This window comes from Falco peregrinus, chromosome 8 (assembly GCF_023634155.1).
Source record: "Falco peregrinus isolate bFalPer1 chromosome 8, bFalPer1.pri, whole genome shotgun sequence".
Classification (NCBI taxonomy): Eukaryota; Metazoa; Chordata; class Aves; order Falconiformes; family Falconidae; genus Falco; species Falco peregrinus.
In genome coordinates this window covers 42916779-42941634 of record NC_073728.1, presented here as the reverse complement: position 1 = coordinate 42941634, position 24856 = coordinate 42916779, and the positions used below count along the sequence as shown (strand labels likewise).

Sequence of the window (24856 nt, the reverse complement as noted above, 5' to 3'; positions counted from 1 at the left end):
GTCATGTTTATATTCATCCTGAGCATCATCCCAGCCTAGGATGTAATTTTGTCCCTATTTTGGGACATGCGTTAATTTGGCTTTTCTTTTCTTTGTTACTGACAAAGGTTCCTAGAACGCTTAAGGAAACGATGCCTGGAGCCTTACCAGGAAAAATTTGGAGGATGCCAAGAGAAAAGTCTCCGCAGGTTACTCCAACAGCGAGTGATGATGCCGTGCCCGCGCTCTCCCTCGCTTTCTCTCTTTCGCACACTCGTCCATCTGTCATGAGTTTTCCTTCGCATGCAGTCGGTGTGGAACAAGTCCAAAGACCTGATTCCCGAGGCAATGCCCAAAAAGCTTATGTAAACCTACAAACACTTTAGAAAGAAATACACGTAAAAGTTTGGAGAGTGAAAATGGGGAATAAATCTGAATTACCAAACAGTAATCTTGACTGCTGTTACCTATAGTATTATGGATACACAGATGTCACAGATACACAGATGTCACAGATTATGTGTTTTCTTAGGAATGTATATGTAATTATTATGTGCACACTGTGTACTTACTTACCTGAACGTTGCCTTACCTGGATAAACGGACCAAGCTCTGCTGAGCCCACGGCATTTGCAATCACCAGCATGTCTCATCCTCACGTCATGCTCATGCTGTTCCTCAGACCTCCACCAGCTTGGCAAAGCCAGTCACTGGGGTGAGCGGAGATGGGCACTGGAACACAGCTGCTGCGTGGGGCTGCGCTGACACCGCCAAGTGCCGGTGGGGCTCGCCACCTGAGCTGGCAAGCAGTTTCAAAGACAAATGGCATAACTGGTTGTCATGTGTGATGTTCTGCTTGCTTCTTATTAGCGTCCCCCATTCGACAGGAGGAAAGTGATGGTAGCCTCAGTGGTTTCATTGAGTTGCCCAGTTGTCATGACCGTAAGCTGGGCTTAGTAACGAGAAAATGCTCATGGCATTGGGGTTATCTCCATTCATCATTTGGTGATGCCCATCGTCCACGAGTATTATGAATAGACCTGTTGGCTTTGGGGGGGACGCTGCATGGTAACAGTACTTGGGTCTAGACAGGTCTGCCCTGCCCAGGGAGATGCAGGTGTCTATTCCTGGTGTGGGTCCCTGATGGATGAAGCAGAGAAGTCTCAGCCAGTGGATGTCTATAGTCAAACACCTGTAGCTTTGAAACGGGAGAACCCTATTTCCCTGCCTTGCTCATAAAGAAGGGCAGCCAGGTGGGAGTGACAAGATGCCTGACGGTCCCCAGCCCATACCAGCCCATCATTGTCCCTCAGCCGTGGGTGGGTGGGTGGGCTGTACAGCATGCGCGATGCTAACTGAGCACATCCCCTGCTGGGTCTCAGACCACATCCTCAGCAGCAAAACTCATGGGTGCTGCAACAGCAGAGGCAGTTGGGATAGACCACCCTCTCTCTCCCTGTGGCTTTGGGGCCAGCTCTGTCCGCAAACCTGCTTGCCCTCCCAGAAGCAGCTCACCTGGGCTCCAGAGGTTAAAAGAAGCAGCTCGATGCTGTGCCCAGGCATCACCCAGCACGCTGCAGTGGCGGGGGCTGGGGGGGTCATACACAGCCGAGCACAGCAGTGAGGGCCTCCCAGCCTCTGATTGATGAGGCACAGATGTTTGTCTTGGGAATAATAATTCAAGTGGATTTCTGCAGCAATCAGAGAGTGCTTGGAAGTGGTGTAAACAGATTAACAAAACCAGTATTGCACTTAGGCTAAATAGCACTTATAACCATAGAAAAATTAGGCTGCCATAAAAGGATGAGTTCTCTCTGTCTGTGCCCCTCTTTTTCCCTTCCACACTCTTTCCCTTCCCCCCTTCCCCTTTTTGTAACATGGAAATGTGAGCATCATAACTGTAAATCACCTCCATTCCATGGGGGGTGGGGGTGGGGGGTGTAACTGTTTATCACACGTGAATACCGCACTGCCCTTCCTGCTCCCGCTCAGTCACAGGGCGGCTGGTGTGAGCTGCAGCGCCGTCAGGAGCCACCTGTCACCCCCACCTAATGCTTTAAAAAAATATATGGATGCAGCTGCCTTCAGTAGTGACCTGATCCATAAATCCTGCCCGTGCTGGGGTTCGTAGCTCAAACCACTGGTGGGGCCAGGGCTGCTGCTGGGCTGCCTGGGCAGCAAATTCCCCCACTTCCCCAGCAATGTGCCCCACATTCTTCCTTGCCGTGGCAGCGTAAAGCCCTCACACTTGATTTAGAGGTTTTTAAATTCTCCTCGTTTACCCTGACACAGGATGAGAACGTATTTCCTCTTGAGCTCGTATACCAGGGATGCTTCTCTCTCCTTGTCACCTGTCCTCCCTGGCAGACATGTTTCCTAGGTAGGTATTTAAAACCTACCTCCAGTTTCATTGTCCTATCTCCCAGTAAATACTGCAAACTCACTTGTTTCAGCCACGGCTGAGGAGATGAGCTCAAACGCATTCTGCGCCTGATGCTGCGGGGTGACTGATACAGCCCCACGTGGCGTGTCTCCATTCTGCCACACGTGGTAACTCAATTACACCAAGCGCAGTTTGCAGCCCAATTACACCTCAGTTTGCAGCGGTTTTAACACAGGGAGCAACAGGATGGCTCCTCAATTCCCCAAGGATGCTCCTTGCAAGCCAGGATCTCCGCTAGCTGATACAGGTATTCCTGGGTGACCCCAGTTATGCTGTACCAAGGGATGTGGAAATAACCCCAAGAATAAAACTCTGAGCAGAAACCAGGTGTGTAGGCAAAGAAACCTCCAACTTTTACTATCTCATCACTTCTAACCGTATGGAAAAAAAAAATACAGGGGCGATTTATGGTGGACCAGCAATATAAGGTCAGGACTCAGAGCAAGGCGAGTGGTTAACGGGTTAAAAAATAATGTGGTTATGCTCTAGTAACCTTCACCCAGCAGCCTCTTGGGGGGAAGAAGTTAAAACCTCAACTCTCAACACACACCTTTTGTCATCCTTTTATTGTGTTAGAACAGAACATATGTTGCTCACCCTCAGAGGTGATGCCCAGCCACTAACAGGACAATTTATAGTAAAAAGCAGAGAGGAAGGTCTGGTCTCCTAATGGGGAGAGATTTGATAGCCTCTATTGATTTCTGGAGAATTAATTCCTGGGGCTGGATGGGGGAGGTAATGATAAAAATTCCCAGTTCTCTATGCAAGGGGAAGGAGAGCTCCCCAGCTGCTGTACTACAGAGGAAATAGTGTTTCATAAATTCAGGTAAAGTTCAAAAATTCAGCAGGAGATGGGCACATCGGGGCTGCCCGTGGGTGTTCTGCACGTACCTCAGGCTCTGCTCTCAGCTGTCCTTCAGGAAGGAGCTGGCGGACTCCTGACTCGGTGTTTCTGGGCTGGGCTCGGCCAGACCACCTCCAAGGACCCTGAAAACGCAGCTCAGCTAAACTCAGGTTTTATTTCTGCTGCTTTTAAGATCAGTCAAGAGCTTGGCCATTTGCATACACTAAATGTGAAATCAGGAGCCCTTAAACAGCTTGAATACAAAGTCATTTATTAAAGTGATAAAAAGTGGACAGGACAAAAGACAAACACATTTAAACCAAACAATTTTTGAAAGTTTAATATAGCTTTAGATAAAACTGAGCTTGCAGTATTAATGAATACAAGAGTTTGTTATTTTGTATAATTCAAATAAACTTGTACATTTATACAGTTATAGACTGCATGCCAGAAAATGCATTTAGTTTATTCTAATCTGAATATGTACAATTTACAATATAATTCAAGCATAAATTCAGCAGTAGAGAACACAGACCGGCTGTGCAATCAGTTACTTTGTCTTAGCACAAGCGTTAGGGCTGGGCTAAAATATCAATTAGGGGGGGAAAAAACTGGCCACACCAATAAAAATGAAATATTAACCAGAAGTAACTTCCTAAAATAAATAACTAAAGGAAGTTATCATCCACATTTGTACTTTCACTCTTATTAATGAGACACATACATTGTCATCTTAACATATGTAACACACCGCAATACAAGCCACAAGCCTCAGAAATCTTGCACCCATCAAGGATGGGTGCATATTTTGATTTTAAAAAATCAAACTTTTCAGTTAATCGTAACTTAGTATTTTCTATGGCATTACTTTAATAAAAGCCAGGCTACTTCTCCAGGGTTTCACACACTTTTGCATGTTTTATACAAGCTACTGAGTAAGCTGCAGCTGCTCAGACTGCCAGCTACAGCACTTTGCCCTGTCACCTATTTTAAGTTCAATCTGTAGAACACATTCACACTGCTCGTACTTAATTCACTCTTGTACACAGACTCAATCCAAAGTTTCCCAAACAAAAACGCCACTTGGCTCTCCCGAAGGCAGGACTTTGCAGCTGCTGAGCAGCCACCTGCCCCACGCCAGGCACGAGAAGTCCAGCACCTTCCCTGCAGCTCTTGGGAGGGAAGATGCTGGTGGCCCCAGGGCACGGCTGGTGAAACAGCATTGCTCCTAGGCTGGGGGCACGGCACATTTACTTTTCCATAAAGAAAAGTCAACAGGACCATGAGCCACCCCCCATGCTGATGGCAGGAGAACTCAGCAAAGATGGGGAACCCCCCAAGGGACCCCCACCTTGCACCTGCACTTCCCTACCAGAGCCACAAAAATGCAGGCAGCACAGGGCAAGATATGGAGTGCAGCAGAATAGAAAGAAAAGGAAAGGGAAGGGAAAAAGGAGAGGAAAGGGGAGAGAAGGAGAAGGAGAAAGGGAAGAAGAAGGAGGAGAGAGAAGGAGAAGGAGAAGGAGAAAAAGGAGAAGGAGAGGATATTTTCAGTTGGAAGGGATCTACAGTGACCACCTAGTTCAAGTACAGTGTCACAAGAGCGCAGCCGGTTGGCTGGGTCACACTCCGGCAGCATCCCGGCGAGGAGGCAGTGGTCCCCCATCCACCCCAAACAAACCAAAGGAGGTTTGAGGAGAGGTCAAGCTGCTGGAGACCATTCTTTCAAAACCAGAGCAATCTGCTCAAGCCTATTGGCAAGACTCATCACTCGGCTGTGCCGCTGGCCAAATGTTTACCACGCCAATTAATGTTCTGGCTCTCTGGTTTGGACTTGGTGGCATTTTTACTGTTGACTTGTACATGGCTATTTTTGCTGTCAGTCAAGGACTGGTAGAAGAGTTACGTGTGGTACAAAAGTCTGCAGTATTTTACAAGACAACCTGAGGAAGTGTTAGCAAAGAGGGGAAAAGAAGTCCGGATTTTATCTTGCCACATCAGCAATCCACTCACCGCATGTGTAGAGCACTGGATTGGCGCACACAGGGAGCAATGCATGACCTCCCCTTCAACAATAACGTGCGGAGAATTGAAGTATAGACAAAGGTGTAAAAAGCATGCAATGCCACTCAAAAATCATGATAAACAATGAAAAGAAACTTTGGAAGTTAGTATAAAGTCCTTGGGTGTGCAACTGACCAGTCATACATTGCAACTTCCAGTGAAAGCCCTGAGCCACAGCGGTGTCCGAGCCAACCCTCCAGCTGTGCTGTTTCTAAGTTCTTATTCCATGCCAGCGTTTATAACAAAACCATTTTTTTTTCCTCAAAGATTGCCATATCTGTTGTTATTAGTCACGTATCAAGCACCAACATTCGTGCAGGATGGTCCAGAGCCCACGAGTCAGAAGTGCCCATCCATGACTGAAGCTATGCATGCATCTCCTGACCCACACGTGTCCATGCCTGGGACCACGTGGCTGTGGTCTCAAGGGTTTTACATGCAGACAATATCATGCAGAGTCCTTTTCCTGGTCGCTGTTGGTGGTGGCTTTCGTACCCAGCTCTCTGTCAATGCTGCTCATCACTCCATCTCGCCTAGACCTCCTCCTCCTCCAAGAAGGAGCCTCTGGGAAGCCATCGTGACCTGGCCCCCAAATACAGACCCCAGACTAGAAGTGTCCCTGGGCATCGCAGCAGCCAGCCTCCAGCTTTTTGTGGAGGGTCCAGAGCAGTGCGGGATGCTCCAGCACTGCAAGCCATGACGATAGGGGCACCCGCACAACACCCAGCCCTCCTGGCTCGACCCCGCTGGAGCAAAACCAGATGGATAAAGGAAAACCCAAACACAAGCACAGAAGGATATCAAACCAAACATTTATACAAAGTATTACTCATTTTGAAACCCACAGGGTCAACTTCAGTTAAGAACATCTTTAAACATCATTTTCACCATAGCAAAAGCAGTAAGGAGTGATGCCACCGGCAGCGCAGCCAGCAGCAGGTGTGTCCTGTGCCCACCCGGGCTTGGGACTTGCCGCAACTTCGCACAGCTCCGGCTGCAAGGTCATGGCTCACGCAACCATCATCTGCATCGCTACCGGCCCAACTGGGCCGTCAAAGCAAGAGGGAGTGAAATCCGGGCACTGCGGAATTAGGGGGAATGATGACTCTGCCTTGGGATGCAGTTCATCAGGAATAAATGCCTGCTTGGCTTCATGGAGACATTCAGCTGTTTTGATGTTTAGCTATTCTATCAACATGAGAAATCAAGCACGTCCTGCTTATTTATAATGTTTTTCTGGCACATATATTATAAATCACAAATATTTTTAAAAATTTTTACTAACTGTATCTAAAGTGTGAATTTTATTCCTTTATTTACGGTTCTGCCGAGGCTTATTAGTACAAGTTTCTTCTCTAAACAATGCCTTATGAAATACATTTAGATTTTTTTCCAGTAGCCTAGATGCAGGAAAAGAAACCCCAAGAAAATGCTAAAGCAAAATAGAAACCAGCAGTTAATTTAAGGCTAGCAGATTTGATGTTCAGAATTAACGAATACACCTTCTTTTAAGAAAAAAGACATGCACCATAACTACTTTGTTGAACAAAACGTCACAATCCACATCAGGAAAAAAAACCCAAACCCAAAACATTTTCAAATGAAATTATAACTTACCCTGAAAGTTACCCACTTGCATGTTTTACCTACTACTTACTCTTAAGAAATACAGGGAAAGGAATGCCCCTTTCCATATTTTTCAGAATATACAGTATAAATATAGTAGGAGTCATGCCATAATACTATATGCAAAAATTGCACACTATTATTGCATGCATGTTGTGATACTACATGCCAACGAACATCAGCTCGCCGATCATCCCGTTGTTCATACTTACAGCACAGCCACCGCTACAGAGGGGATGCTCCTGCCTCCCGGCGCACCGGGGACCACAGAGTTCAGCACACCTACGGCTGGTGGAGGGCCAGCTCTCCTGCCCACCCTGCCCTTGCCAGTAGCAGTTCAAGCTCTAAACGATAGCTAGAAGTCCTGGCGGGTTATGTAAACCGATCAGAATTCATTTTTCTCAGTTTGGGTGGAAGGTTCCCTTCCATCCTGCCGCCGCCCGACAGCTTCTGAAGCTTGGGCGGCAGGTCGGCCACCGACTGGCTGATGGGATCTGACATCATCTTTGTGGTTTTAGACACCAGTTTCTCCTCCGAATTCCCAGGGACCGAGCTGATCCGCTGGAGTTTCATGGGCAAATCTCCCATGCTGTAGGCCTTCTCAGAGGTGGTGGAACTCATCCTGAGGAGTTTTTTTGGGAAGTCTTCCCTCCCAGTTATTTTCTGCAGTTTTGAAGGTAGTTTTGTGCCAACTTCATCGAGACCATCCAGGCACTCCACCGAGTTATTCCTTTCTTTGCTGTTGCTCACCGCGGGTGCTATCAAAGGAGAGGACATCAGCAGCATCTCCTCCTGCTCCTTCACACTGTATGGTGGGGTGGGGACCTCAAACGTCGCGTGGAACTGGGAGTAATCGACTTTAAAGAACCCCTCTTCCAAGGAGATAACAGGGAAGAAACGATGACCCCAGAGCACCTCATCCTCGGTGTAGGATGTCCTGGCTTGGCACGTCATCCCTGCAATGAGCAAAGGAGAAAAACTCACCAGCGGGGTCAACTGCAGATGCACGTACATCTTAAGGGTTTTTTTGAATGTTTCAATGAAATATATTCTATGTTTTTAAATGTATAAAAGAAAAGGCATTTGCATGCCTACCATTTACATACAGTAGCTATTAAATTGTCATTCTCAAGGTGAAAGGAGCCAACAATAGAGGAAGGAGTGTAACTGAATAATTCACAGCTGCTATTACGGGCACTTTTGAAGGTTCTGCTGACAAAGGGAAATACAGGGCTAACTGATAACCCCGGTATTAAATTAGCAAGAGCTTCTAATTGTAATGTAAAGATGGATCTGTCAGGATCTTAAAAGTATTACTTAGTTATTCTGTATTTTCATCACATTGACGAATGCGCACAAAACCAGCCCCTACGCTTTATGCATTCCAACCCACCAGCGAGCTGTAGGTATGTCCTACGAAATACATTTATCCCTTTTTAAAGGCTTCACCAGCAATCTGCTCACAGATCCATCGCTTCCAGGCTGAGATCCAAGCTTCAAAAAATTAGCAGGGAAGAAGAAATATGACTAAGAGACTGCCCTTCCTCCACCACCTCCAACCACAGAGAAAAGTCCTCCCCCCCGATTACCCAGACTTGGCCATCCCAGTGACCCATCGAACCTTGGAAACCAGAGGGGAATGATGATGGTGGATTGCTGGAGGCTTCTAGAAGAAATCCTGCTGCTGCTATTTTTTTTTTTAATGGTATCTGTAGCAATCTGTAAACAGAAATATCCTGCCATTTTATCCTAGTATATAAACTGGAAATATGACATTTGGTTTTCAGGAAGCCAAATCTACCTCTGCAAACACATCCTCTGCTTAGCTGGCAAGAACGCCTTTAAGTTGAGAGAAAATTAAAAGAAACCTTGGAAGGCACAAGACAAAAAAAATGGCAGGGCTGTAGCGAGGGGGAGCGGGGGATGGATATGTGCCTGGTGACATACAGCCGGGAAATTAAAATTTTATTACACTTCATGCTACTGCTTATGGAATCAAAGTTTTAGTTCTGCATAGCGATTTCCACTGCTAATACAGCTGGGTGTATAACAAGACGTAACACTCAGTTTTCTGTTTTCTCTCTTAGGAGATGAATACAACCCTGGGTTTGGCTGCACTGGCCGCACTGCCACCAGCTGGGCAGGCACCTCTCCTGAGCTCCCACCTGCAGAAGCACACCCCGGGACCACGCAATCCATCCCAAGACCATGCAACCCACCTCAAGACCACACAACCCATCCCGAGACCACGCAACCCACCTCAGGACCGCACAACACCCCCCCCCGCAACACCACCATCTCAAGCCTCACCAGGACAGAAATTCATCATTTATGATGTACTCTCAGCCGGTCACCATGTGTTTCAGTTGTGTTTACTAAGTGAAGTGGAAGCAATCACATACCTAATGGGTTTAGAAAAAAACCTGCAATTTTTAGAAGAATGGTAATTAGAGTGAGTACTGCTTCCATCTGTGTCCTTTCCTCTACAGCTGTTCGTTCGCCGTACCTTCATACCTTCGCTGCGAAAGCCCAGACCTTTCCCCTCTGCTTCTTCAGAGCTGACCTCTGAGGGCGACCTCATTAGCGAACGAATGCATCTAATAATGCATGCAAATAGCGCAAGCTGCGTTTGGAATTGGGTCTACAGTGCCTGTGAAGCAGATGGCTGGTTAACTCCGGTGACCTATGCTTTAGGTAACAAATTGCTTAAAATGCAAATCACTCTGTACAGGAAAGTTGGTAGCTGTCGACCTTGCTGCGCCGCAGGCTTTGCTGCGGAGGGTGACCCGCGCCTCTGGCATGACCACTGGGCTCCTGTGCTCCCATGGGAATACTGCTGGGGTGGCTACCCCAGCCATGGCAGCGCTGCTCTGCAGGGAGATGGCTGCTGGGTGGAAATCCCTTGTACAGCTTTTCCTTTGCATTGGCAACACACCAAAAAAAAATAATAATTAAGCTTTATCATAAAAGGTGGCTATCAAAATGCCATGGGGGGGTGTAACAAGGGGTGTGAGGAGAAAAACAATGCTGCCGGGGCTTGGGGAAGGGGAGCAGTGTGCAAAACCTGCATCCACATCCCCATCAGCCTCCCCATCTGCATCCGCACCTGCAGGAGCCCCCATGGCCAATGCTGCACAGCCAGGGCAGTGCTGTGTACGGAACCACCGCCGGCCAGGTCAGGCTCTCACATTGCTGCCAGCTGCAGGGCTGCAGGGCTGTTTCTGCCTCCTGATCTACTTCCCAAACCTGCTGCTGCCAGTAGTCTTTCAAAGGAGGAATTTTATACCTGCTTCCTATCAAAGAATGTATTAGCTGGATCTCAGGAAAATCAGCTTCACATTTTCTTCCACTGATGTAACCCTTTGTAAGCTCACCGGAGAGATAAATATTCACAGGTATATAATTTTTCTTTAAAATCAATTTATCTTACTCACTAACAAACCCGAGGGTGCAAATTATTTAACAGCCTCTCAGGATGAACAGCAGCAACTAATGTGCTTGTCATTACAGGGAATACCTGCCATGCCAGGCAGACGATGCTAACAGGTGCTAACATGCTCTGATAAGCCCTTAGACAAGAAATCAATTCTCAGGTTTTCTTCCAGCTCTTCTGCATTTCCCGGCTCTTCCTTCCCTTTCCGTTTTCTCGGCAAAGCCTCAGACTCCCAGCTACAAGCTCTGCAACGCCTTTCTGCTATTACACGCTCCGAGCAGCCAGCTCACAACGGCCCCTGCTGTAACCATCTCCTTCGTATTATTACAGCAATAACAACAGAGTTGCATAAGGCACTTGATGACCGGAGCCATTATCCATGTCCTTGCACAGAACGAGCATCAGCCCTTTGCAAGTGTCCTTACACATGGCTCGTGCTCCCAGTCAGGGCATTTCCAGCTGGCAGCAGCGCACAGACCGGCACAGTCCTGGGGCTGCCAGCCAGCCCAGGAACAGCGCGTACATCCCGCACTGGGAGCATCCCATCTCCCTTGGGCATACATAACCCGTTACGTTGCTTCTCACAGCACGGGTGAAGCTAACCATGGCCGAGGCAGGTTCAGACATCACGCGCAGCATCAGCATGGCGCGGGAAACACATCGCCCACAGCTCACCTGGCCCCATGCTTGCACCAAGACCTGCCTCTTCAGCAGGCTGCTTGGATGGGAAAGCACCACACCAAAAATCCACGGGTATTTCTGCATTTTCCCATAGGAAAAACAGGAGTACCTGGGTGCAAGCCACCACTGACAGCCCTTCTTGAAAACTACCTCAGGATTATTTTCCAATTATTTATGCCCAGGTAAATACAGGCTTTTTATTTTAATGCAGATGTAGTTTCTTTCTGACCTGTAAATAAGATGCATAAAGCAGGAGGCAGCTGGCAGCCGTGCAGGGCTGCACCAAGGTGCAGGCAGGTGCGGGGTCGGGCTGCTGATGGACACCTACAGTGGGACAGCACACTGCGGTGGGCATGGCTCAGCCCAGCAGCCTCTAGCACAGCATTATATCAGGATGTATATATATATATAATATATCAGGATATATTATATATATCCATTAATATCAGGCCAGTAAGTTGTCTTCTCCTTCTCTTGGTACAAAAAGCTTTTTGGGGTTTTTTGTATTTTTTTTCTCTTTCCCTATGAAGTTATCCATCAGCAGGGTACACAGCCAGCAGATCCTTTGATGCCTTCGTCACGCTAATGAGCCTGTTAAAATTTTACCAACTTGTCTATATTATTAATATTCATTTACAGTATAAATTTTAAACTCTCGTTTGGAAGCAAACACACTGTATGCAGTGCATATCATTAAAAAGCCATCCATTTGTCAAAGTAAAAGGTTTCCATGCATTTTGTTCATCACTCCTAACACATGGTTCCATCACGACGTGCTCTCCAGAGCTGTTAACAGCTGGTGACAGCAAGGCACATTAGCAAAACTCTGCCTGCATACAAATCACAACAACACACCTGAAAAAGAGGTACGCTGATGCATATATTCCAGCATAAAACCCAAAGAAAATGTCCAATAAACCCCTCTCTATTATTTAAAAACAGAGGCTGCAAAAACATTCCCTATGTCCAAGGGAAGCGATTTCCATCCAGGAGCACTGCTCACAAGGGGGTAAGTGATGCTCTTCTGTCTGAATACCCCCTGCTTTCACAAAACTCACTCCTGTGCATTTGGGACCACCCCTACCCAGATCGTCTCTGGCTGTTTCCAGGAATTGTATTCCTTCTGCAGGAACCAGGAGCTGACTCTGTTTCCAAAGTATTATGAATAATGAGCTTTAAGAAAGGCAAGAGCAAAGTTTTGGGACCATCTCCTCAAAGGCAGAGGCTGAAATGGTGTAAGAGAGAGCTTCAGTATTACACATTTTTAGAAATTTTGCTACCGATTAAACTCAGTCATTTACAGCCACCTGTAGTGATCCAGCATCCTTCTGCAGAGTCCGGCACATAATGCCACAGTCCATTACACAGGAAAATCCCAGCCATGCATATTTAGGAAAATTTCCCATTAACGTCCTTAAATAATGTGCAGTGGAGCAGCTCTGGAGGATGAGCACAGGTTGAACTGATACATTTCTCTCCTTAAGTTTGATATGAAAATAACTTTTAAATTTTATTTTTTTTAATAATTATGCCTTCTCCTTTCAGCATCTGCTCTATCTGAAGGAAGTGCTATCACTGGGGGAAAAAAAAGCAGCATCTATCTGTCATATCAAAAGTTATTAGTTACAAGTTGTTATTTCTAATGAGGTATTTCTAATGAGGTTTTAGAGCCCTAGCTGAGCTGAAAAAATGGATGCAATTATCCCACCCTCAGCCAAGCAGCAGACTATTTAAGCTTCTGTTTTTCTCTGTCTCTGGCAGGTTTAGACTCGACACCCCATTTCCAGGAAACACCAATGAGAAACAGGGTTGTGCAAATACTCAGACACAGCTGACGGGGACCGGGGCTCCCAGCACGCTCGCTCAATAAACGTGTAACACTGAGAAGGCTCGGTGCCATTGGGATGATGCTGGGGTCGGAATTCCCCAGCATCTGAATTTCTAGTAATTCACTTAACAATCTCAATAGCTTCTAGCTTTGCTACTAGAAAAGGCCAGTTCCCTGGGAAGGTGAAGGCATCCCAAAGGGCAACGGCTGTTGCCACCAAACCCATCAAAAATCCAGCGTCATCTTGCAGCACCCAAAGTCCCGTCCCATGTATGCTGGCCACGATGTCCCCATCGCTGGGATTGGGTTGTGATGGGCACTGCACACCCTGCTGAAGTTATTTGACACAGCTGGATGTGGACAACCTGTCCTTCATCCCCAGGCTGGGCTCTGTAAGCCTGAGCTCAGCTACAGGCTGGATGGGGCTGGGAGCAGCCTGGGCTGGGGGGGGTCCCTGCCCGGGGCAGGGGGTGGGAACTGGGTGGGCTTTAAGGTCCCTTCCAGCTCAAACTGTTCTGTGATTCCATGAAACAGTCACCACTGTGGTTAGTCCTGGCTCTAGACATCTAGATGGATCCTGAAGTACCCAGGTACATGGTCCCTCCTGAAGCAGCCAACGACAATACAGCACATCCCAGTGCTGCGACTCACTGTCAGCACAGCTGAGAGCTGCCACCCCCAATTAATAAGGGGGCAGATGAAGGACAAAAAAATCTGTAAATAAATGCTTTGGCTAATTCTATCCTATAATAACCCTCAAATTATTTCTAAATTTCTAAAGTACCCAGATGGAGCTGGCTGTATTCAGGCGATTTCTAGAACTCATAATATACTGTCTTGAAAAAAACAGAAGCGTGCTGTTATTTATATGGCCCTCTTACATTTTATTACAGAAGTTGGCTGATAGCTGACAAATCATAGATCATTAATAAGCTTTTAACAGCCCCCCTGTGAAAGCCTTCGGAAGCAATTTAGGCATACAAAGGTCACACGGCTCTCTTCTCTCTCCAAGGGAATGCCAGAGATTTCACCTTAAATCTTTTTGTGCTTCTGGGCTGCAGTGTGCTGGCCAAGAGCTGGGCGCAGGGACACCAGGAGGTGTCCTTCTTAACACGGAAACATGGAAAACTTAATCTGAGCCAGTTGGGGACAGAGATAATTATTTTGGCATTACGACGACTCAATAGCACATCGTCCCAAAAGCACCAAAAAGGGCATCTTGGCATCCCACTCACCAGGACTGGTGCAAAGAGAAATCCTCAAGGAGAAGTTATTGGCAAAAATACACAAATATGTTTGCATTTTGTCAGATTTTTTTTCTTTTTACTTATTCAGAGCTTATGCCCTGCACGTTACAATGCCTGGAGCTGAGCCGGGTCCGAGAAGCTGCCTGCGCAGCCGGGTGGCTCTTCCCTTCACCAACTTCACTGCACGTTGGCGGGGTGCTGATCTCCCTTAAACCTGCAGGTTACCTGTAAAGCCTCAAAAACACGTGTTAAAAATGGATCAGCCAGCAATGTTATACCAGTTACTAAGAATTAAGCTCATTTACAACTGTGGTCTATGGCCCATGAAGGCAAGAGTAAAGCTTGATGTGAGACTCGATATAAAAACACACCACCCTCATCCCACACTCCTGCAGGATTAAGGAAAGATTTACCGCTGTAGAAAAAAGGAGATGCATTATTTCCACAGAAATCTCTCCTCTTCCAGGACTGTAGAGAAAATACAGGCAGAGAAGCTGAATGGGTTGATCACATTTAGCTAAGTAACAGCGTGCTATCCTGATGTTAACACCTGGCCCCTGCACCAGCCGGTATCTGACATGCCAATAGATGTCGAGTTCTGTGAAAAGCCAGAAAATGGGCACCTGAAACGGGAGGTCAGAAACCAGACTCGGAGTGATGGATGTTCCCAAGCTCCTCCTCTCCACGTTCACTGCCACATTATATTTTAATGTAAGTTAAAATGACAAGCTGTACTGTGCATGGCTGAGAAATGTACAGCCTGATGGAAGAGTTTCTAAGCAGACAGAAAGCGTGGTGTCTAAACTCTAACACTTACCATTTGGAAAGAACAGCTATTTTTGGCATTAACGTTTTCCCATCAGAATTTCAGGGGGTATTTTTTTTTATTGAATAGTTTGAAGTGCAATAAAACTTTTTGTCAAATTTGTGGTTGTCAGCCTCTGCCGCTGTCTGCTGTCAACGCCTGCTTTAATGCACCGGTGCTTTTGCAGCCTGCCTTTCTTTAGTGGAAGGGAGATGGCCAGCTACCTTGCATCTATCCATTTAATGCGCCTGATTACTGTTAAAGTAATGTTTCAGTAAAAAAATCCCTTTTATTAAAGAGCAAAAAAAATACAGCATCTCCTGCAATGCAAGAGACAAAAAGAGTCTTAAAGGTAACAACTATAAAAAGGTGCTCTATGGATCCAGGAAAATGTAAGTATGTGAATTCCAAGCCCTGCCTGCAGCTGTGAGGGGATGCTTCAGGTGGTGGGATGCAGGCAGTGCACTGCACTCCCAAGAGCCAACGGATCTGCTGCCCATTTTGCTCTGCATGCTCACCTCTGGTTTCCTAGATCATGGCACAACCAGGTCCTAGGATGAGACACCAAGCAAAGTGGTGGCCCTCTGCATATAGCTCCACAAGAGCCACGTCCTTGAGAGCTAGAAATTGCCCCAGTACAAGGAGGCCAGAGATTAAACAAGTGAAATGTGCATGCAAACGGGAACCAAGAGAGCAGAGCGGCTCAAGGATCGCAACACACACATCCGTGCAAGAGTCAGACATCAGTCTTATGCTAAACGTTTTAATTTCTCATTGCACTGAATAGCGAACCCAGGCTTCTGCTCTGCTACTCAATTTAGACACGTTGTTTATGCACCGGCACTATAAATACCTCCTGGTTTATTCAGACTGTGCTGTTCTCCCAGGAGCTATCTTGACACTTAAAAAATAGCGCTGACAACAAAGGTATTTTTCTTATCAGCCGGTCCTCTTCTCAGGGCAATTTTTAATCACTCAGACACACATAGTTTTCTGACATCTTGCAGAGAGTTTGCCTTGATGCTTACCAGGACCACAGCTACCCAACATCAGCACAAATTACAGCAGGTTTTGAAAATGTCATAAAACCAGCATGTAAACGCAAGGCACCGCTGCATGTATTAATACAGTTCCTGTGTAAAGGAACGCAACAGGCTGCTGTTCAGGAGAGCTAACCTCCCCTATCGTATTAGCCACTTACGAAAGAAAAGGAGAGGGGGAAAAAAAAAAAAAGGCAGCCTTCAGCGCTGCCCTCCTGTGCTCAGCCCGCAGACCTCTGCAGCAGTATTTTCCATTCTTTTGAAAAAAACAGAGCCAGAAGTTCAGCTATCTGAACCAAACTGCCTAATGCATATTTAATGCAGCGACAGGAATTTATACTATCTGAGAATCTGGCCTGGTATTTTTATTCTCTCTCTCTCTTTTTTTTCCAACCCAAACCCCCATATTATTCTGAAAGACTCCCATCCTTTCCTTTCTACCTATGTGCACGAGTGCGTCAGGGCTGATTCCAGCCCCTTCAGCTCCTTTCTTCGAGCAGATTTTTTTTGCAGAGCCATCTGCCACATTCCTGGTTTTGCATCATTTCCCTCCTACCGGGATGTTATTGAATAAGCAGCCGCAGCACCAAAATGGAAGCATTTAATTCCCTGCTCCATGCAGCTCTCTGCTAGGGTGCATCGTGAGCACTGCTGGCATCGGGCATGGGCAGGGGGAAAGGGACAGAGGGAAGAAAGGAGAACAGTAAGTGGGGAGAGGCAATGCACCCATTCCCAGTGGATGGGGCTGTTTCCAGGATGCTCCTACACAGAGCTAGGGATGTTTATGAAGTGGTACTACGACAAAGAGCTGCCCCTTCATGCCCTGACAAAGTGCTGCAGATGCTCTCCAGAGCTCCCGTCCAGCCTCAAGTATTCTGTAATTTTTACTGATAACACAGTCCTATGATAACTTTCCTCATGCTACTAGCTGTCAATATTTTCAAAACCTTGGAGCAGACAGAGGAGGCTCACCAGGGAGCTGAGTGGCTGGGGGCAGTGCCGGGAGGTCGGGATGCCCTCACCCACCTCCGCAGCCCCAGCCTGGGCACCACACACCCCATAAACGTGGGAAATTCTGCACGGCTGCGTGCATGCTGCAGCTGGCAAGGGGGCATCTTCAATAATCCTGCAACTCTTTCCAGCTCTGGGCTCGGCCAGTTATTGTAAAGTAAGTGTTTCGGTTAACATTAGTCTATGCGTAACTCCTATCATAGGGGAAATAATTTCTAAAAATAAAAAGGAACACTTACTTGAAAATGCACGTTTCAACATAATGCGATAATGGAACTTCCCCACCGTGATGACACTTTTCTTGTATGGAAAATATGACAGAAATACGTACAAAACACAATTTTGTCATGAATTAGACTTCCCGTAAGGAAAGGCAGCCCCCCTGGGACCTCCCCCAGACCCAGCTCCCCGGCCGCTGGTGGCAGCAGCACTGTGCCGGGTCCTACATGCCGAAGTCCCTTTGTCACCAGGCTCAGGGCTGATCTGCCACAGGTGCTGCAGCACCAGCCTGCGCAGGGACAGTTTAAACGGGGTTTTGCTGCAGAGGTGAACGGCTGTGGAACCTGAGCGTGCTCTTCCACATGTACACGGAGACCCACCACCCAAGTGGCATCTGGAGAAGCCTCGTGGCAAGCCCCGGCTGCCGTGGCCACAACCATGGCCATGCCAGAGGGCAGGGATGAAGCCACAGCTCTTCTCTTGTAACTGCACGTCTGCTCCATCCATTTGATTTAAAAGCAAGAAGTTCTCAATTACCCTGAATTAATATCAGAATATTGTTGTTTAGTATCAGAAGCGATTTCCCTTAACCCCAAGACTGCCCGAATCACCTCCTCTCCTTGCCATCTCACAGGAGAGCCCAGGGTAGCTGCCTCTGTGCTGGATTTCTCTTCAAATTGCAAGTACAGTTTTTCAGTAAGAATTAAAAAGCTGGTTTCTGCAATTAATGGAGTTTGGGCTCCAAAATACAGCCCAAAATGCAGTGGTTTTATTTGCAGCACAAGGTAACTGTCCATTGGAGATGCTGGGGAAGAGACACGAGAAGAAAGAACTGTTGTGTTAAATGAGAAGAAAATTGTTTGTGGTCAGAGGATGCCTCAGGAACATATGGCTACCATGAAACCTGAGAGGAATCTACCCATCAGTCAGTTAGAAAAGGAAAAAAGAAGAAGAAAAAAAAAATACATTTAAAATAAATTCTGCTCTTCGAATGAGAATATTTTAATTATGAGGCAAGAAACACAAACCCAGACCTCAACCCTTCCCCTTGAATACACGATTTCTCCAGCAGCCCCATGCCTCTCCAAACACCCACCCAGCCATATGCTGCTCAGCACCAAAATAGAGCACTTTAATCTTCAGGGTTTTGGCAGACCTAAAAAAAAAAAAAAAAAAGCCTGAATATTTTAGAGACTGCCTTTCTGGGATGGAAAACCTATTTCTCTTCATACTGAAAAGTACCGTTTGCTGGTGCAATACAATACGGCCCCACAGTCGGGGCATTTTCAGGCTCTGAGTTACATGGATGTGTCCCAGCTGCTGCCCTGCAGAGAGGAGGGAGACCTGCTGCAGCACCGGCTCCTCCTGCCCAGCTCCCCTGCCGGCATCCACGGCACGGGAAAGGCTCTCAGGGGATGGCTGAGAGACTTATTTAATTACACCATAAACCTGGCAGCCAATTTTTAAGCTGAAAATAATGTGCCATTTGGTATGAACTGTATCAATAGAAGGGTGAAATGCGGCACAGAGCTGTGTTTGGAAATAAACTTTCCTTATTTAGTGTTGCTGGTCTAATGTATGTATTAATCTGTCAAGTATCTTTGCAACACTAAACATTTCGAGGCAATCAATTCATCAGCTGCTTCAAACAAACCTGCTCCTGTACCACCGTGACTCCTGCTCCTGGCCCGTGGCTGCCTCGAACAGAGAATTCAGGGTGAGACACCCCCATACAGACCGTGAGCCTCCCAAGAAAGAGAGGAAATCTCACCTACCACCCTCTCTCGGTGTACTAGCATTTAAAAATAATATTATAGAATTTAATTAAAAAAGCGATCACCAGCTGCCCTGGCACTCCTATGTACCCCACAGGTGCCTCAGGGTTAGACCCAGGGGTGATGGGGGTACTCAGCTGGTGGAAACCAGGGGACAGTTGCCAAACAGGGGAGATGGGGGACAGATGACCTCCCGCTTTGGGAGAGGGGCTGCCTACGGCAAACCCACCGCATATACCTGGAGAATGGGACTGCCTAGTGCTGGCAACCCCAGCAACCCCGAAACCGTTTCTGGGGACTATTCTGTTCCCTTCTGATACAGGCAACTTCTGACGCTGTGTCTAAACCAGCTTTCCCAGCTGCAGCTCTTTCACCTGCACCCCAGAGCGCCTGTCTTGCACTTGAAACATTCACAGTTCCAGGCTCCACCACCAGCACCTCCCAGCCTGGTACAGCTTCTGTCATGTATTTAAAATTATATGAACAGTGCTTAACACAAGATCCCTTGAACTAAACATAGCATTTGCTGCACAGTCTTCGGGTTTAGCTGACAAACATTTCTTGCAAACATGTCAGGCACACGGAATTTCCTAGGGAAGAGATGCATCAGTTCTGTCAGTGCTGGGGGAAATGACTGTCAGGCTGGACTCTGGGCTGTAAAAGCCTCTTCAGGGAACCAGACACACCTTGCTGCACCATATATATAAATAAATTACATATATATATATATATATACACACACATATATACACATATATACCAATATATATTTAGAAAGCAAGTTATGCTCTTCAGCATAGTGCTGAATGCCCCTTGGCAGGAGAGCAGCCTTCCAGGTTGCTACAGGGACCCAACCACCAGCACCAATTATCTGTACTGTCCTGCAATGTCAGGAATTACACTTAAATTTACAGCAGAGCCACAAGAGCAACATTATTTGCACAGCTTTTCAGAGGCGATCCATGAGAAGAGCATCTGTGCCTTTGCTGGGAGAAATGGGATGCTTCTGCAGGAGAAGCCAACGCCCAGCCAGGTGCCCCCCCAAAATACGCAGTTTTAAATAGTGCTCTTAGTCCCGGCAGCTCCCACAGAAAATAAACACAGCTGCGTGAAGACAAGTGGGAAACCAGGCAGTATAGCCTTGCAAACACACAGTTGTTCATTAGGCTTCGTTTCCTGACAGCAATTTCAGGTTTTCACGACAACTGTATCTCTATATAGGTCCAGAAATGCCCCTGAGGTTTCAAAATGATCACGAAAACACCTTACAAACCAGGATCTTCTCATCTTTATGCAGTAATTTTTTGATGGTATTGTTGCAGGTAGTTCCTGGAATATGTATGAGCGTATCCACCTAACCCAGCACGGATTTACATTTTGGGAGGCAATGAACATTCACCCCAGGGTTCCCTCCCTCCCCGGCGCGTCGTACGCGCTTCACCACAGGTTCCGTACAAACCTGACACAAATCTGCCGTGCTGCCTTTGATCAGGACGTTTCACTTCTTATTTTCAGTCAGATGCTACATCTCTCAGGTGTTAGTGAGGCGGCAAAACGATGTTCTCCCTTGTACTTCCAGCGCAAATCCCTCTACCTAAGTGTAAAGAGGCGAAAACGACCACGCACACCACTGCCTGCCTCTGCGATCAGCCATGCATGCTCTGCTCAGCCCGACCAGGTGGGAACACTGCTGAAATATAAAGTTGAAATGGCAATATTTTTTGATTTTTTATTTTAAATTTTAATATTTAGAAAAGGATGTCCTTTAGCACGAATCACCGGGAACGTAATGGCTTTGATATTGCCAAGAGCCATGACTGAGCCCCAGACACCCGGTGGGACATAGCTGGGTTTTGTCCTTCCCACCTGAGCAGTCCCTGCGCACAAAGAGCAGTGAAATCAGTCACCCATCACCTTGGGCTTCCAGCCTTCAGGGACGCAGAACACCACCATGCTGGTCCCTGCCCAAGGACAGTCGCTAAGCCCTGGCCTGGGTTCATAACGAGTCGTTGTGAACTTCAAGGCAGAGAGGATGGAAGATAAAAGATGCCTTTCTTGGAAAAACCATGGAACTACTTCACTTCCCCCTCACCCCTCAGAAGAAGCGTGCAGAGCTTTGTAGCTACGATGACATAGATGCTGGCGACGTGAAACCACGCACCATGTTATCTTAATAACAACAATTTTAAAATGGACCCAGCACAGAGAGATTAACATTGTCTTGTCTCCGATGCCCATGGCACAGCTTCGGCAGCCTCAGACGAAAGCCCAGAAGAGCTCGAGTGGTGGGCTGAAGCCCTCCAGCTGGTGAGTGGTGGGATTGGCCCTCCACCCACGCAGGGGTGCTCTGCAACTTCAGCCCTGGGCTCCTCCTTACAAACAAGAGACCCCGCTACCCCTTTTACCCAAGGACGTAGCAGTGGGAGTGTTAACCTGAGGAGTGAGCAGGAGGACACCACAAGGTACGGTCCTGGCCACGGTCCCCACAGGAGCCAGTGAAGAGCATTCCACTGCTATGCGCCAGCGGTCCCAGAGGATGAGCTGTTAGAGGTGTTTTATCTGGGTGGTTTGGAGGCAGGCTTAGACTGGAGCTCTCGACACATGACCATCCCTGGAGGTATTCAGAAGATGTGCAGCTGCAATGCATAGGGACCTGGTTTAGTGGTGGGCTTGGCAGTACTGGGTTAACAGTTGGACTCGATGATCTTAATGAGCTTTTCCAAACTATCTGATTCTATAAACAGTTTTAGGACAAAAAAAGAAGCTAAAAGGGACAGCTCACCTTCAGTATTTCTGCCCAGAGATGCCTGGTCTGTCCTTCTCCATCCCCTCCTGTACCAGCCATCCCACCCTCTGCATGGAGCTCCCCACAGGACCCACCCATAACCCCTTCCTTGGGGACCACGGGGGTATGCAGGCCTCATGGCCCCCTGGAAAGGTGAGTTTTCCCTCAGCAGAGCTTCACCTTCTCTGTCCTCCTGGAGAAGCCGTGGTGGAAGCTGACTGGTGGTAGGGTGAAGGACCCGAAGAGATACAGGGACCACCTGGCAGCTTTCTTCCCTCTGAATTAATGTACCGGGTCAAGGTCTCAATGGCACATGTCAAGAAGATGTCAAGAAGCCTTACCACTCGTAACCAATAAATAGTGGGTCTTTCCACAGACTGGAGATGTGACAATCAGCCTCCCAACCCAAGGTCTCCCCTTCCTACGCGGTGAGCAGGGCACCTCAGCGTTACCTACAGAGCTTCTGCTCCGCTAAACCCACGCTTCCCTGCGGACAAAGTTCCAAAAAAGCATCTTCATGTATTCAGCAACTCCACATTTTTTTTCTTCCCCTTTGGTAATATATTTGACTGATCTCTACAGATTTCACAGGTGCATTCACATCACCAGGTGCACAACATTTCAGAGCAGATCCTTCATTTGCCACGTCATCAAACCTCTCCCATATTAAAATAAAAATAAAAATCTCAAAATAAACCAGGGCCAACATTTCCTGATGCAAAGGCAGGAAAGGCAGATAAGGCTTGGAGTTATTGAATGCCATTTTCTTCGTATGGCCTCATCTTCCATTATGGTTTATATACAAAGCATCAAGAAGATAATATAGCAGAAAATAATTTCCTGCGGCGTGCACAGGAGTGAGACTATTACAGCAGTCAGTGAAGGTTAATTAGTGACTATATATATTGCAATGTGATGTCATGCAGCGTACTCCTTATTTCCATGTGCACCCCAGGAGAATAAACAAGCCACAACTCAAAGCTGTACTGTACAAATAGCCATATGCCTATGAGGAGTTTCTAATTTTATATACAAACACTCTTCCTTACATTCGGATCGCACTGGTATTAACTCTCAACAGGCTGGTTTAAAATCCTGTAAGTCTGGGCCCTTTTTGACATTTCTGGGAAAATCGTTGAGTTTTCTTTCTGAAAATTTCAAAAGTGAGTCAGTATTTTTGACATTTCCTTGTGAATTTTGTATGGTATTCTTTTTCACTTCCAATCCTAAATGCCAGTGTATGGCTTTCTTTCCAGGAAAAGACCTGTTGGGCGGCAGAGGTGCCTCCGCACATTCATACAGTCTGAAGCCGAAGGAGTTAACAAGAAGTGCTTTGAGCTGTTTAGGTGGCAATCACCACCAAAGACCTGATCAAATTCAAGACCAGCATTCACCAGTTTCCAGCACTTGCCCAGCTTTAGGTTAAATGTGAAAAATGAAGTAAATCCAAGAAAGTAATAAGAAAACCTTTGATGTACACTTAAAATCTAGCAAGCATGACAGAGCTGAAGACTCTTCCCAATTCAAAGAATTGCTAAATATTTCTCAAAATATGCTGGTGGAATGGGTTGACTCCTTGGGGACAAGCACCTGCCAAGCCACCAAGGGAAGGCGGCGTGTTGGCTTTGCCCACGGCTGCAGGAGAGACCTGTCTGGGCAAGGGTGAGATGGAGAGGTTGAGGAGGAGGGCAAGAGATCGAGATGGATGGGCAAGAGAATGGAGGAGAAGAGAAGAAGGAGGAGAAGGAGGAAGAGGAGGAGGAAGAGGAGGAGAAGGATGTGGGAGAGGATGTGGAGGAGGAGAGGCTGCCAGAAAGTACTCAGTTCACCAATAAGTGCTCTGGAAAACCACCACCACCATGAAGCACTCTACGGAAAACCACCTCTCCTTCACCCCCCACCCCAATTTCTCCCTTTCATGATATCACTGTGTTCAGAAATTCAAGATGGCACAAACACTGCCAGGACTGTGTGAATTATCATTCTTTGCTATAGAAAAGTCATTTAAAGGTGGTATAGATTTTTCTTCTGAGACATACAGCGTTTTAACCCATGGAACGACACAACCAAATGTGCCAAATTACAACCGCCCTACTCCCATGTCCAAGTGGGGCTCCACAACCTTGGGCCAGCACTGCGGCACGTGGTCGTTCTCCCTGTTCCACGTACTTCCAGCTGCTCCAGTCTTTCCTCAGAGCCCGTTTGATACCCACAGATTTGCAGGGCATTGATTAGCCCCCCCAGACACTGCTTTTCAATGCAGCAGCAGCAATGCTATGCCAAAATGAATCAGATTTCCAACAGAGACATTATAAAAAAAAATACAATGTAAATATTCTGAATTATTAGGCGAAAAAGGGTGAGTTACAGCAAAACCGAAGCCTCTTCTCCTACTTTGAACTCCGCATGCTGGAGCCAGTGAAGATGGACACTCCACTGCAGTTTTGAAGGCTGGGGACCTGCTGCTGAGATCACAGCTAATCCCTCTTACACAGCCCGCCAAGCGGTGCCTGCGCTCCCCGCATGCACGGCAGCAGGACAGAGGGGCTGGCACTCACCTCCTTCCCTTAGCAAGGCAAGGAACACAGCACTTTTATGGCAAAATTCAGTGATTTTTGTGAAAAACAAGACCAGAAAGAAATTAACAAAACCATTCAATAAATACACCATTTATCAAGAGTAATTTAAAGCTAAGTGAACCAAGAAGAACGTTGCTGTTTGTTAGCCTGGCACCATGCACGTATAAAACTGCAAACTGCCCTTTTGGTTAAATGCCGCAGCCAGGAAACACGGTGTTAGCCTCAGACTAGAAAAGCTGATCTTATAATCCCAGACTGAGTTACAGCAAGAACATTTTTCTAGTGATATCCTGAGCATCGGGAGGAAGGAAGGAAAGAGCGTGATGCACACACCCCCCAAGGGCAGCTGCTTCCAACCTGGCACCGTGCTTGGAGAGCTAACCAAGATTTCACTTCAGGAAAAGATAAATCTGATTTACCTATATTTTGGGGATTTATGCTTGGAGCCCGGAGGCTCCCGGAGGAGGGAGGAGGGAAAACTTAACTCTGACAATAAA

General features: G+C 47.0%; 1 protein-coding gene across 1 annotated transcript in view; it reads right to left on the bottom strand.

Moving 5' to 3' along the window:
* Positions 1 to 3520: 3520 nt before the first annotated feature.
* The window catches only part of KCNJ3 (potassium inwardly rectifying channel subfamily J member 3), a 55781-nt gene continuing 34445 nt past the window's right edge, over positions 3521 to 24856 (bottom strand). Inside the window, exon 3 of the mRNA XM_055812958.1 lies at positions 3521 to 7912. Within this exon, the coding sequence (XP_055668933.1) occupies positions 7329 to 7912 (584 nt within the window). The 3' untranslated portion in view covers positions 3521 to 7328. The remainder of the gene's footprint in view (positions 7913 to 24856) is intronic.